Raw genomic sequence first — 13,836 nt, 5'->3', positions numbered from 1 at the left:
GCAGTTAAGGAGCATAAATGAAATCTGGTATCAAATCTAAAAAAAGCAACATTTGTTGATTAAATCAAGCTTTTCATCTTAGTACTTTACGCTTCCTTACTTTTTGACTTATAATTTTGATTTTGATTTATAATCTCTTAGGATTATTTAGGACCACCCCTAAATTTAAATTTCTCCACAGTATTGACATTGTTGAACTGTTTTCTTAAATTTTTATTCATAAATGAATTTTATAAAAGAGTTTATCGTTAAATTGTTCTTTGAGTTTGTATTTTTAATTTCCTTTGAGAAATTGAAATTGCTGATAGATGTCATACTTGTAGTGAAAACTTACTGCCAGGTGATTTGGATTACCCAGCCAAGTACCTCTTCTGGTGATCTTCTTTACTTCTTTTGTATATATGAATTTAGGAAATAACACATCTCTATCCTTTTATTTATTTATTTTTTCCATTTCCCTAATCACTATCTTTAGAATTTATGTACTTTGTTTGATTTCCTTGTATTCATTTTTAAATCTTTCCTCTAACTTTTCTCAAGGCAGCCCGCGCCCACCCCAGTCTCTGGGAATTAGGCATGCTATTGTTATAGCTCATTCTCTTGTTCTTTTAGAATAAGACTTAGTATCCTAAAATAACCCAAATGTCTTTTGTTTAAATTTTAATAGAAAGTAATGGCCTTTTATTCAGCTTTTCATATCCATAAGCCTTTCTTGTAGATGCGTTTATATTTAGTTTAAGTACAGGAGTCTTAAACTTGGCTATTTTTGCATTTATTTTTAGAGCAGAAGCTTGGGTATGCTGTGATTTTCCAATAAACTGCTATCACAATGTCAAAATGCAGTTCAGACAACAGCAACACAGAGATCTCAAACATTAAGACGGTAAATCTGGGCTTTATCGTATGTGGAAAGAGGAAGAGAGTTTTTATTCATGTGTTTTACTAAGTTATTTCTAAATGAATCATACGAAAGCTATGAAACAACCTCACCGCTTTCATGAGTGTTAATTGTTTGACCAGAAACTTGAAATCTGTGATTGGAAAATAGTCATGTGGATTACTCTGTTGGCTCTGCTGAAGCAGTTAACCGTAGTCAGTTAATCTGTGAAACTATAGAACTTTCACTTACCAGCAGGGATTCAGAGCTTTTCATTAAGACCAAGTTAAGAAAAAAAAAAAAATCTATTTAAACATGCCAAAGAAAGTAAAAATTGGCAAAATTATAGGTTTTTCAGTTTTCACATTATTGGATTACTTGTTGAGTTTTTTAATGTTGGATTTGCTTTCTTCAAATAGTGTATCGCTGGGGCCAGTCACTGTGTACAAAGTGAATGAAAATTAATTTAAATATTGTGACCTTCTGGAAATGTAATGGGGAGGGTTCAATTGCTGTCCTCCATTTCCCTGCAAATTTTCTCTCTTGTATCCACCCTTCAGGGTGAGTAGGAGTGGGGCGGGTATGGATTTCCAAACCAAATACTGTAGAAATATCTTTTGAACTATGATTCTGTTCTGTATGGTATTGTGTGGACATTCATGAATCTCTGATTCAGTTCATCAGATATTTATTTAAATGTACATATGGTACATTATACCAGGAAATTTAAGAGCTGCAAAGAATGAGACACACATCTTGTTCTCGTGGAGCATGTTTGCCAGTGTGCCAGTAAAAGAATAAGTCGTGTATGGATGTGTCTCTGTGAATATATGCAATGTGATATAAGTTATGAAAGGCAAATAGAAACTGTTTGAAGGTTTTTATGTCACGCACATGGACAATATTTGCATTTTACAAACCTGTATTTTTTCTTTGCCACGTCTGGGGTGTGATTTGGTTCGGTAGGTGGTAGAAATATGTGTGAGACATACAGCTCTTGTACTCAAGGAGATCCTAGTCTAATGGGTCATATTTATTTATTTACTTTTTAAAACTCTTTATTTGGAAGTAATTTCAACCTGACAGAAAATAAGATTAGGACAAAGAATATGTGCTTTACCTATTTTGCCCCATTTGCTTTATCAGTTGCACCCATTCTCTCTCTGTATATCTGCGTGTAGTTTCTTCTTCCGAACCACTTGAGAATGAGTTGCATACGTCATGACCCTTTTACTCCTGAATATTTCACTGTCTGTTTGCCAAGAAGAAGGATGCTCCCCTACATAGTCATGGTGCGGTTATCAACTCAGTGAACGTAACATTGCTGTATCTACAGCCTTATAAGTGGACTCTGTAATGGTCTTTATGGCATTGCTCTCAGGAAAGGATCCAGTCTGAGGTCAGTTACTGCGTTTAGTTGTCATGTCTCTAGAGTCTTCTTTAATCGGGAACATTTTCATAGTTTTTCTTTGTACTGATACTGATAATTTTGAAGAATATAGTTCCCCCTTAAGAAAATGGAACAACAACAACAAAAAAAGGAACATTTTTCTATTTTTTTAGACTATTCTAAAAATAGACTTTATTTTTAAACTACTTTATATAGTCTATAATGAAGTTTTAACTAAGTATTTAAATATTTATAGAGTATTTTTTTAGACTTTATTTTTTAGACTGTTCTAAAAATAGAACATTCATTTACTTTTTAGACTACTTTCTGTCACTGTCATTATTATGAATGTTGTCTACGTGAAAAGAAATGATGACAGTGGTAAGAAGGAGGGTTCCCGCTGTACTTGGTTTCTGGAGGTGGAAGAAGTGTGTTTGGGGATTTACATTGCTGCCCTCTTTTCTCCTTTTAAAATTTCCATCCACCACCAGGATTTAGGCTCCTTTCCTGATCCCTTCCACCATGTCTTTGTTTGGTCTTGGATTAACATTTGGGTTGGGTGAAAAGTGAGGTGTCAGGCTTAACAGTGATAAATCATCCTACCAGTAAGCAGCCTGGAGTAATGAAGGAGAAGTACAGTTGTCCTTCAGTACCCACGGGAATTGGTTCCAGGTTCCCTGCAGATGCCAAAATCCATGGATGCTCACGTCCCTTGCATAGTACAGTTGGCCCTCCGTATCTTTGGATTCATCCAGCCAAGGATAGATTCGACCTGCGGGTGTGGAGCCCGTGGATAAGGAGGCCGTAGAGATATCCCAAGAACAGTAGGCAGGTGGGAAGTGCCTGCAAATCTCTTGGGCCTTCAGTGTGACCTGCTGGATCTTAGGAAGTTAGGTAAAATAGCCTTCCGCTTCAGGTTCTCTGCAGCGGTGTTAAGAAACTTGAATGATCAACCTGAGGGTGTTTATCCTGTGGGCCTGTAGAATTGAGAGAAGTGAATGCTGAGTGTAAAAGGGGTAAAAGGAAAGGCTGTTGGGACTTTGATTCAGTAGAGAGTGAGCACATTATTTCTCACGAAAGACATAGTTCTGCTTGACCCAGGCAAAATAATGACTTGATAGTTTTTCATAATGTACTCTGGAATGCTGTGCTTGCCATCTTCCTCTGAGAGGGATAATGAGAATGGTTTTGCTGTCTGGTCCACGGACACGCCTGCCTTGCTGAGGTCCTTGGCCCTGCAGCCATTTGCCCCTGTACCATTTACTTGAGATCCTACTTGTATTAGCTGGATGTTGAATTCTTGTCAACTGAATTGAGCTCTGAAATCAGAATTTGGTATTATACCTATGCATAAAAGAGACTCTACTCTTGAGACTTCTTGTTGGATTAGCTGCAACAATTTAAGTCGCTGTGTTGTACAATGGTTATAAATTTAACATGTCAAGAGATTCAGAGTTTTTGTTGTCAAGGAACAAAGAGTGGGGATTCTTTCTTTCCATTGTCATAGAGTAATAACAATGAACACTGCAAAGCAGTACAAGGGAGAAAATTCCCTTCTACAAGGCAAGTAAATTCTGCTGATGATGGACTTTCACGCAGAGATTTGAAACCCTAACCCTCTATCTGCAGGTTAGGAATTTTAAAAAGACTGAATTATTATTTTCTCATTTTACGTAATCATTTTTATCTTTGGGGAAGAATATATGCAATATAGAAGAGTGCTTAGATACCATGAAATAACTTTTATTTCACAGAATGGTGTTGCCTTGTTTTAATTTATCTAGGATATGAATAATTTTAAAGATACATATGTAAATAGTTGATCAGCTGTGCAGTTGTGATAGGTTGTCAATTGAGAAGAATGACCTTCTGTGTTTATGGTCCTTTGATAAAATGACCAAATGTTGGCAGGCGTTTGAATCCTTCCTGTGTGCAGGCACAGTGCAAAGTGCCTTCCATACAGTTTTCTCATTGTTTTATCAATAGTAGCATCATAGAATTTACAAAGAATGTTTGAAATATGTTTACGTATGTATTTACATGTTTTGTATATATACACATGTATTTTAAAGGGCATCAATACTGTACATATTTTCTCTTAAAGATATATTATGGACACAGTTCTATGTCAGTAAATACAGATCTGTATTATCTTATGGATTTATAGTATTCTATTTTAAGACTAGACCATAATTTACTTAGCTAATTTTTGATTAATTCATTTTAAGGTTATTTCTTGTTCTTAAGTAATAATGCAGCAATATATATTCATGTGTTTACCTCTTTGTGCAGCTGCCTAATTCTTTTAGACAGGTTTCTAGGTGTAGAATTGCTGGGTTGGCGAGTACAGAATGCTTGACTTTTAAAACGATCCTCTTAGATCGCGAAAAAGCTAAAACAATTATGAAGAGTTTGAAAAGGCCCATAGGAATGATATTCTGATGTTCCTCTTGTTTCCGTGCTTTCTTTTGTTTTTAACCCTGCATGGTTGTGTAATGGTATTCTTTTTCCCTTTTGTAGTAAGCTGTGCTAGAACAAAAATGCAATGAAAGAAACACTGGATGAATGAAAAGCCCTGCTTTGCAACCCCTCAGCATGGCAGGCCTGCAGCTCATGACCCCTGCTTCCTCACCAATGGGTCCTTTCTTTGGACTGCCATGGCAACAAGAAGCAATTCATGATAACATTTATACGCCAAGAAAATATCAGGTACTAATGAGAACACTAATACTGGAGCATTTTCACTAAAATGGAATAAATTAGCATATAGTTGACACAACTTATATAAAACTCCTTTACTGTTTCAAGCTTTTTTCCTCTTCTGATTAATTTTCTCATTCCAGATACTTTTTTACTTAATAGTCCTTTTCTTTTCTAACATCTGCTGGGTAATTGATTTGATAGTTTTATTGGTGAAATTTCTTTTTCTTTTTTTTTTTTTCCCTGTGAAAACCTCACTGTTCCTTAGTATCTATTTGGGTGTGTCTGTCCTCATGATCTGGGTAGGAATTGAGATTGGTTTGAACAACCTTGGACTGGCAGAAGAACCATGGTTATAGTCACTTCAGTTCATATTGTTCTAGAGAAGTTTTCTGTCCCTGTGAAAATAATTCTGAAAGAAATTGTAAATGCCGTTTCGGCACATTTACGCAGCACAGCTATGTGTAACCGGTATTTTAATGCCTCTGATTATTATTCTTATATAAAGATGTAGAACGTATGCTTTTTGAAGGGGCAGATTTGTTGGAGGAAGATTTTAGAAAACAGTGAAATTTTCTGAATTAAAACAAATCCAATTTTCTAAATTCTGTACTTAGATAAGAAGTGTATAATCTTTTTTTCCCACTGTATTTCTAGGTTGAACTGCTTGAAGCAGCTCTGGATCATAATACCATAGTCTGTTTAAACACTGGCTCAGGGAAGACGTTTATTGCAGTACTACTCACTAAAGAGCTGTCCTATCAGATCAGGGGAGACTTCAACAGAAATGGCAAAAGGACGGTGTTCTTGGTCAACTCTGGTAATAAAAAATTATTTTATCAAATTGTGTGGAGGAAAATTGGATGAGATTTTATGGTTAAGCAGATTTTTTCTGTGGGTATTAAGTTAAACTCTTGAAAGTATAGAGAGGTTGATGAATAATGTGTTTGTTGAAGCAGAAATATCATTCTGTCTTATTTCTTAACTTTATAGTATTTCTCTTAAATGTTAGTCATCTTACTTCATAGGTGTTAAACTTCAGCTTTTTTCTAAAACGTAATTGCGTTCAATTCTGATTCTGCATTTCTTTTGAAGGATTACTTTCGGAATATAATCTGATCTAAGTAGTTATTTTTGTTTTTGATGTTTTAGCTTCACAAAGTGTATCAAAAGGTGCTTGATTATGAAATAGGTAACTTTGATTTATGGTCTTGCTATACCAGTTGTAGAAAGAAAGTTAGATGCTTAACTTAAAAGTTAGATATTCAGTAAGAGTTTAAAGTACTGGTTTTTATGTATTTGGGATTAGGTATTAAAATAAAAAGTATAAAATGTGAACATAAACTGCTCAGGTACTAATATAACCATGTCACTCCTCTTCTTTTTTTTTTTTTTTTTTTTTTTAGATTGTCTCAGCATGTGATGTTCTCATGTGCTTTAAATACATATTAGTCTGTCTTATTTCTTGGTGATACAATCTGATTTTATTGAAGAAAACAGGAAGGGTGGATCTGGAGTAGTTGCCATTCCAACCTAGAAATTATATTCTTAGATTGGGGAAAATCACCTTTAAAGAAGGAAGGTGGTATAAGGCTCTCTGAAGTGAATGACAGAGGGTGGGGTGGTGAGTCTAATAAGTGTGTTTTGGCGATAACTGTGAAAATATGATTTTAAATTGGCTATCTAAAAAATTGGTGGTTAGGTGTAATATATAATAATAAGGATTTCCTTAACTGTTCAATTGTTAGTAGTCCAGAGAGCCATTTAGGGAAGAGTTCTCATATTTACACGGCATGTTATATTTGTAATCAGCAAACCAGGTTGCTCAACAAGTGTCAGCTGTCAGAACTCACTCAGATCTCAAGGTTGGGGAATACTCAAACCTGGAAGTAAGTGCATCTTGGACAAAAGAGAAATGGAACCAAGAGTTTACTAAGCACCAGGTAAGACTTGTGGAGAATTTTCACTTAATAAATCTGTACAGGTCCTTGGTTTATAAGATGATCTGTAGCCTTGGTTGTCTGAATTAGGTTTGAAAACTCTACTTTTCTGTACTTTGTCAGCCTAGAAGCTAGCCCTCATGCATTTTCGTACTATAATCTCATCCTAAAGCCAAATAAATTGCTAACCTGTATTGCTCTTATTTGATAGAAAAGAAACAGCTTTTACAGTATGATTTACTTGCTTGAAAAACACCAATTCCTATGACCTGTTTCCATCTTGCAGATAACTTGCTTTCAGAAAGTTTACTCTTGAGTTAAATGTCTTGAAACTGGAGACATTTCTTGGTTGAGATCTTAGCGTCTTTGATGGAAGACTTCCTCGTAGACGTTTCCATGTAGCCAGCTTGTGTTGAGGGCCTTTCGTGTGTTGGATCTGAAGTGGTTAAGAGATGCTTCCTAACTAACCTCAAGCAGTCCCCAGTTTGCTAGTATGTCTTACATATTGGGTTAAGCCCTCATTAATAAAGCATGTAAAATCCACAGAATGATAAGTCCCTATCTTCTTCCAGAAGACCTTGTCAGTTTGATGGGGAAAAACTGTGCGAATTGTTTTGTGACCTGATGAAACTGATATGTCTTACCAGTCAAAATTATGGCTGTAGGAACCTAAAAACCTGAAGCAGATTTAGTAGATTTATCATAAAAACATGGTCTCCATTATCAAAATTTTTTTCTTGTCTCTTTCCATGTTTTCCTAATTTTACATCTTGGTTCTCAAGTACGAGCTTCCATACATTGAGGATTTGGGTTTTAATTTTTACTGATGAGTTTCTTAATCTTCACCTAAAATACAGTGGTTCCATAATCTGATTTCATAGAAGTGTGTCCAGGCAGGTGAATGGCATGTGTTGTATACTGATAGCAGTTTTATTTTAGGTTCTCGTTATGACTTGCTATGTCGCCTTGAATGTTTTGAAAAATGGTTACTTATCACTATCAGACATTAACCTTTTGGTGTTTGATGAGTGTCATCTTGCAATCCTAGACCACCCCTACCGAGAAATTATGAAGGTAAGCTTTTAGATTTTATCAGTCTTAATAATGCAGGTCAAATTACTGAGTATAAGCAATGTTTTTATAGATCAAAAGCAGTATTAGTTACCAGTTTTGGGAACTTGGTTCCAGTGTAGGAATGAATGAGTGAATATTAAATTAATGTTCATTTAAATCTATAACCTATAACATTAAACTGTAATACATTTATAACAAGTTCTAAATCTATAATAAAAATTTAAACATAATATAAATCAATAAATTATATAATCTATCATAAGCGAATTACATAATCCATCATAGCATATTTAAATGTTCCTTTTTGATAAACTGACCTTTTAAACAAGCTACAGTAATTCTATAAGTGATAATTTTAGTATTTGTTAGGTCTTCTTGACATGTTTTATTAGGATGCTGTCTCTTTGGTAAGGGCCTTGCAAAATGAATTCCTTACTGTCAGTATCTTTTGTTATGTTAGCTCTGTGAAAATTGTCCATCATGTCCTCGTATTTTGGGACTAACTGCTTCCATTTTAAATGGGAAATGTGATCCAGAGGAATTGGAAGAAAAGATTCAGAAACTGGAGAAAATTCTTAAGAGTAATGCTGAAACTGCAACTGACTTGGTGGTCTTAGACAGGTATGCACTTAGTATTGACTTGGCTTTAATGAGACCTGCTATGACAGTTTTAGGCCTTCAGTCTCAGTGCCTTGCAGATAGTCTCTAAGAGAACAAATGGCTGTTAAAAGGAAAGAGCAAGACTAAGAATTCCTTATCAGGACAGTCATCTTCGAATGCAAGAATCTAACGTTATTTCCACAGAGAGTAACGGAGGTGTTTCTGCCTTAAGAGGAAATGTTGCATAAGCATGGGCCCATCCTATTTGCTGATGTTGACGAGGACTGGGAACTCAGGAAATCGGTGTCCTTTTCTGTCAGTATGTACACTTCGTTGTTCTGACCCATGTGTCCCACATGATGCTTTGAAAGAGCATTTATTTATTTACAGGATTCAATATTTTACAACCTGCTTTAAAATAATAGGAAACACCCTCTAGTTTTGAAAGTGGGTGTGAATTTCTAAGAAGATGTTTATGACTTTGAGGTTTGTCTCTTTTCGAAGGGGTTGCTATTTCGAGTTTCATTAAAACGTGCAGACACAAACAGCCTTTTTGATCTAAGTTGGTGGAAGTGAGCCTATATAAATGAGGTTTTTAAATAAGTATAACTAATACAGTTCATATTAAAATACCCTTATTAGATATAGCCTTTAACAAGGTTAAAGATTACCAAGCGGTGGTTCTTAGAACAGTTATAATAGAGATGACTTATTTCTCAGGTTATGAAATTAAATCACACATGGGTTTTGAGTACTGGCTCCACTAATTGTAAGCCATGTGACTTCAAGTGAGTCATTGATTGTTCCTGAGCCTGTAAAATGGCATTAGTGGTTTCAAGGGATTCTTTGATGATCAGTTACATTGACATGGAAAACACCTTGCGGTGTACCTGTCATTTAGTAGGATTTTGGAAAGAGTTCTCTTTGTGGAGTGAGGTGAAAAGGTAACTTGTAGATTCATGAAACTTACGAATCCAAATGTAGGGTGAAATACAAATCTCATGGCCTTAAGGACATGCTGTTTCTGATTTTCCTGAGCTAAGACAGTCTGTGATGTAGAAGTGAAAGGCTGTACTTTTGCTTTTATCTGACCTGAATTAGATTGGTAGGCCTGTACTACTTGAAGTCTTTAGGAGAAGCAGTGGTATTAGAGTGTTTGGGTAAAACTGGTAAGTAATCTGTTGAGTCTGGCATTACGTAATTCTCAAAATGTGACTCTTAAAAATTCTCTTTGGGAATAATGAAAACTGTAGTATTTAAATATCTTTATTGTATTTCTTTTCCTTAATTAATTATTATATGCTTTTAGGATTTTATGTGTTGTTCTGGTTGTCGTATTATGAAAGTCATGAAAGATCCAAGGAATGATATTGTAATTGATGGAAATTTGGGGGAGCTTTCCTTATGAAGATATGTTAAAAACACATTAAAACTAAAATTGACATTTGCAAATGCTAAAAGTTTTCAAATAGTATGGAAATGGATAAATTTAATGATAACACTTCCTCCCTATGATCTTCTCCCCTCCCCCTTCCCTGTTTCTGCTTCTGAGAAATAATCATTCTTGAGTTTCTTGAGTATTTTGACTAACATTGTTTCTCATTCTGGATGATGCCTAAGGGGGCAAAAGATGAAAGGCTAAACCAAAAAAACAAAATGAAAAACCTGGGATAATAATGCAGTAACAAAATTCATATGGAGACCTAACAGGCAAACATAGTGCAGATAGAAGGAGGACCACTTTAGGAATGCTTGTTGTGAGCCTGCTTGTTATTCCAAATGAAAATAGGAAGTTTCTTTTTTGGTTTAGATATATAATGGATCGTAATGCTGTAGTGAATTTATTGTGTATTGTGTATTGACAACTTTTGTTTCTGATGTTAAAGATATACTTCTCAGCCATGTGAGATTGTGGTAGACTGTGGACCATTTACTGACAGAAGTGGGCTTTATGAAAGACTGCTGATGGAATTAGAAGAAGCACTTAATTTTATCAATGACTGTAACATATCTGTACATTCAAAAGAAAGAGATTCTACTTTAATTTCTAAACAGGTAAGCATATACGAAGTAAGTATGGGGAGTATAATAAAAGGCTTCTATTTATCTTTAATGTTGAAATGAATATTCTTCTAATGAGGCTGTTTTATATACATTTTAGTTTAAGGCCTTACCTTCTTATCTCTGGACATTTTTCATTGAATGTATCGCATTGGGTTGAGTTTACTATTACCCGACAGACATTTATATTATTAAATATAGACCTCCCTGGTTTAAGGAGATGTCATGATTATTTAAGTATAAGAAGTGAGTCCAGTTTTTTTTTTTTTTTTTTTTTTTTTTCTTGGTCAGATGAATTAGTTCCTGATCAAACCCCTGGGCTGAATGAATTCTTCTGCTCTTTCTTTGTATGTAACTGGATATGAGCTCGTCATCCCTGAATAGTGAGTGCAGCTTTGAGAAGCAATTCCTTAGGACAGTGGTCTTCAAAGTGTGGGCCCTAGATGAGCAGCTTCCCTCTGGAACTTTTTAGACATGCAGATGACAGGCCCCACCCTTGACCTGCTGAATCTGAAGCTCTGTGGGTGGGGTCCAGCTGTCTGAGATTTGACAAGCCCTTCAGTTATCCCGATGCCATTAAAACTTGAGAACCATTGTCCCAGGACTTTGCAGCCAGTTGTGAATGTTAACACTGTATTGAATCTAAGTCTTAATTCTCTCCTGCTGATTTTTTTCTGGAGCAGCAGTGCCCAGGCTCTGCTCAGCACTTGTCTTCTCATTAAGTCCACGTTCAACCCAGTGTGTCTTTTACTTGCCTGCAGAACTGGCAGTTCCTTCGTTTATAGCCTTAACTGTGGATTTATATTCTGCTCTGAGCTAGGGTTGTAAGATGTGGCACTCTGGGCATAGATAAAGTTCAAGGAAAATTGTTTTGCTTTTCTTTGATACCTAAAATAAAATTACATACTCTGTTGCATATGCATATACATATATATGTATATTCTACTACATAGTTCTTTGCATATTTACCTAGAAGTAAATGACTCAGTTGTACTTCTGACTAATCACAGTTCTAAAATTGCTTTATTAATTGTATACAATTGCATCTTTTAATTTCTCTTATTTGATTATTTTTACTGGGGAAAACAAAAGGATGGTTCTGGGCATATATATGAAAAAGTAGAGCTTGAAAAGACCATTGGCCCTTCCCCCTAACCTTGGGGAATTAACCTCAGTGTTTGTATTAGAGGGGTAAATTTATTTTGAAAGGGCAGACTAAAGACAACTTAAATCCCAGTTAAACTACATGTGAAAATAACTACATGATTATTGTTTAGCATTTGGGCCTTTACATTGTTTTGTAGATACTCTCAGACTGTCGTGCGGTACTGGTAGTTCTGGGACCCTGGTGTGCGGATAAAGTCGCTGGAATGATGGTAAGAGAACTACAGAAATACATCAAACACGAGCAAGAGGAGCTGCACAGGAAATTTCTATTGTTTACAGACACTTTCCTAAGGAAAATCCATGCACTATGTGAAGAGCACTTCTCACCTGCCTCACTTGACCTGAAATTTGTAACTCCTAAAGTAATAAAACTGCTTGAAATCTTACGCAAATATAAACCGTATGAGCGACAGCAGTTTGAGAGCGTTGAGTGGTATAATAATAGGAATCAGGATAATTACGTGTCTTGGAGTGATTCTGAGGATGATGAGGAGGACGAAGAAATTGAAGAAAAAGAAAAGCCAGAGACAAATTTTCCTTCTCCATTTACCAATATCTTGTGTGGAATTATTTTTGTGGAAAGAAGATATACAGCAGTTGTCTTAAACAGGTAAATCTCTTAGATTAACATTTTTTCCATAGTAGAACAGGCAGCTTTTTGTTTTGTGAAGTGATATGTTGTAATAGCTTTAAGAGCTACCAGAAGGCTTATGTAAGTGTCCTGTACTTGGCACCATCATCATAACTCATGTGTTATGCTATCCTGGGATTGACAAGATGTTTATATATACAATAGCTTTCCCCAAAGGCTAGATTTGATATGACTGAGGTTTTTTCCCCTAAAGGATGCTAATCTTTTCTAATCCATTAAAATAGAGTGCAAGTGTAGGAAAATTGTTACATTAAAGTAAAGCATTCCTTGTTTTATATTAATTGTTAGATTCAGTTAGATATTTATTAACCTGTGACTATGATGTGTTAGGCATTGTGTTGAGCTTTTCACACCAAGCTTTCTCCTTCAGATAATCTTAAAGATAAAATTTATCAGGGTATTACTGTGGCTAATTTTTCTGTGTTAGCTTTTTTCCTTACCAGATGTCGATTCAAGTTGGCACGTTTGCAGTGAAAAGTTTTTAACAACTGGATTTGAAATTTGGATTGGTTCATAGACTACATATTAAAATTTTCTGAATCAGAAGAAAATAAAAATGTTAGGGAGGAATTCAGAGGATATTGGCAAAGGTGACAGCGAATGCCAATTAGGTTGTGAATTTCCACCCTACTCCCTTCTTCAATAGAAGTGTATTTTTCCTGAATATAGACCCAGCCAGCCAAGGAGCTACACTTCAGATTTGTGTCAAATGGTCACTTAATGTATGGTTCTTTTGACTTGTGGATGGATGCTCTACTATTTATAAGGGCCAAAAAGGGTCCTTATTTTGCACTTCAATCTACTTTTCTACAAGATCCATTAATTGGCCAAAGTTGATCCCTAAGAGCCTTTTCTGCAAGTATTGATCTCTGAGGAGAAATTAAGCTTTGTTTCCTGAGGTAATTTGGGATTTTTTTTTTCAAACTGCTTCTGACTGTTTGGGGGCCTTGAGAACTTACTTGAGTAACGAGAAATTGGACTCTGGGGTAGTCATCTGGCGGTGTTCAGTCTGGTAATTTTCATAGTCATTGGGCCTGATCCTTATGATGAATATGAAGTAAAATAACTTTAGGTAGTGAATTACATTGGAATCAGAAGTTTAAGGTTGGAAAGGGACTTCACTGACTATCTAATCCAACCCACTTACTTTTATAAAAAAGAGAAAGGCCTCAGGAGGAAAAGTGATTTGCTCTGAGTTAAATTGCCAGTCAGTGGCAGAGACAACTCTAGAATCCTGATATTCTACCTCCTAGTTTCCAGTTCTTTGTATAATCATAATGCCCTTGGGTATGGCAGAACACTAAAAACCAGTGCTTTCCAGTGGGAAGACTGCCAGGAGGCAGTCCAGGGAGTGCATATCTGTTCGGGTTATTTC

The 13,836-nt window shown here is 35.6% G+C and overlaps 1 protein-coding gene across 1 annotated transcript in view; it reads left to right on the top strand.

Moving 5' to 3' along the window:
• DICER1 (dicer 1, ribonuclease III) overlaps positions 1-13,836 on the top strand; it is a 60,858-nt gene that overhangs the window by 15,977 nt on the left and 31,045 nt on the right. The window contains 8 exon segments of the mRNA XM_061181209.1: positions 4,788-4,855; positions 4,857-4,976; positions 5,625-5,787; positions 6,780-6,910; positions 7,847-7,981; positions 8,442-8,602; positions 10,468-10,636; positions 11,947-12,419. Coding sequence (XP_061037192.1) covers positions 4,829-4,855; positions 4,857-4,976; positions 5,625-5,787; positions 6,780-6,910; positions 7,847-7,981; positions 8,442-8,602; positions 10,468-10,636; positions 11,947-12,419 — 1,379 coding nt within the window. The 5' untranslated portion in view covers positions 4,788-4,828.

This window comes from Eubalaena glacialis, chromosome 2, assembly GCF_028564815.1.
Source record: "Eubalaena glacialis isolate mEubGla1 chromosome 2, mEubGla1.1.hap2.+ XY, whole genome shotgun sequence".
Taxonomy (NCBI): Eukaryota; Metazoa; Chordata; class Mammalia; order Artiodactyla; family Balaenidae; genus Eubalaena; species Eubalaena glacialis.
The sequence above is the reverse complement of the archived record's forward strand: the minus strand, read 5'-3'. Positions and strand labels throughout refer to the sequence as shown.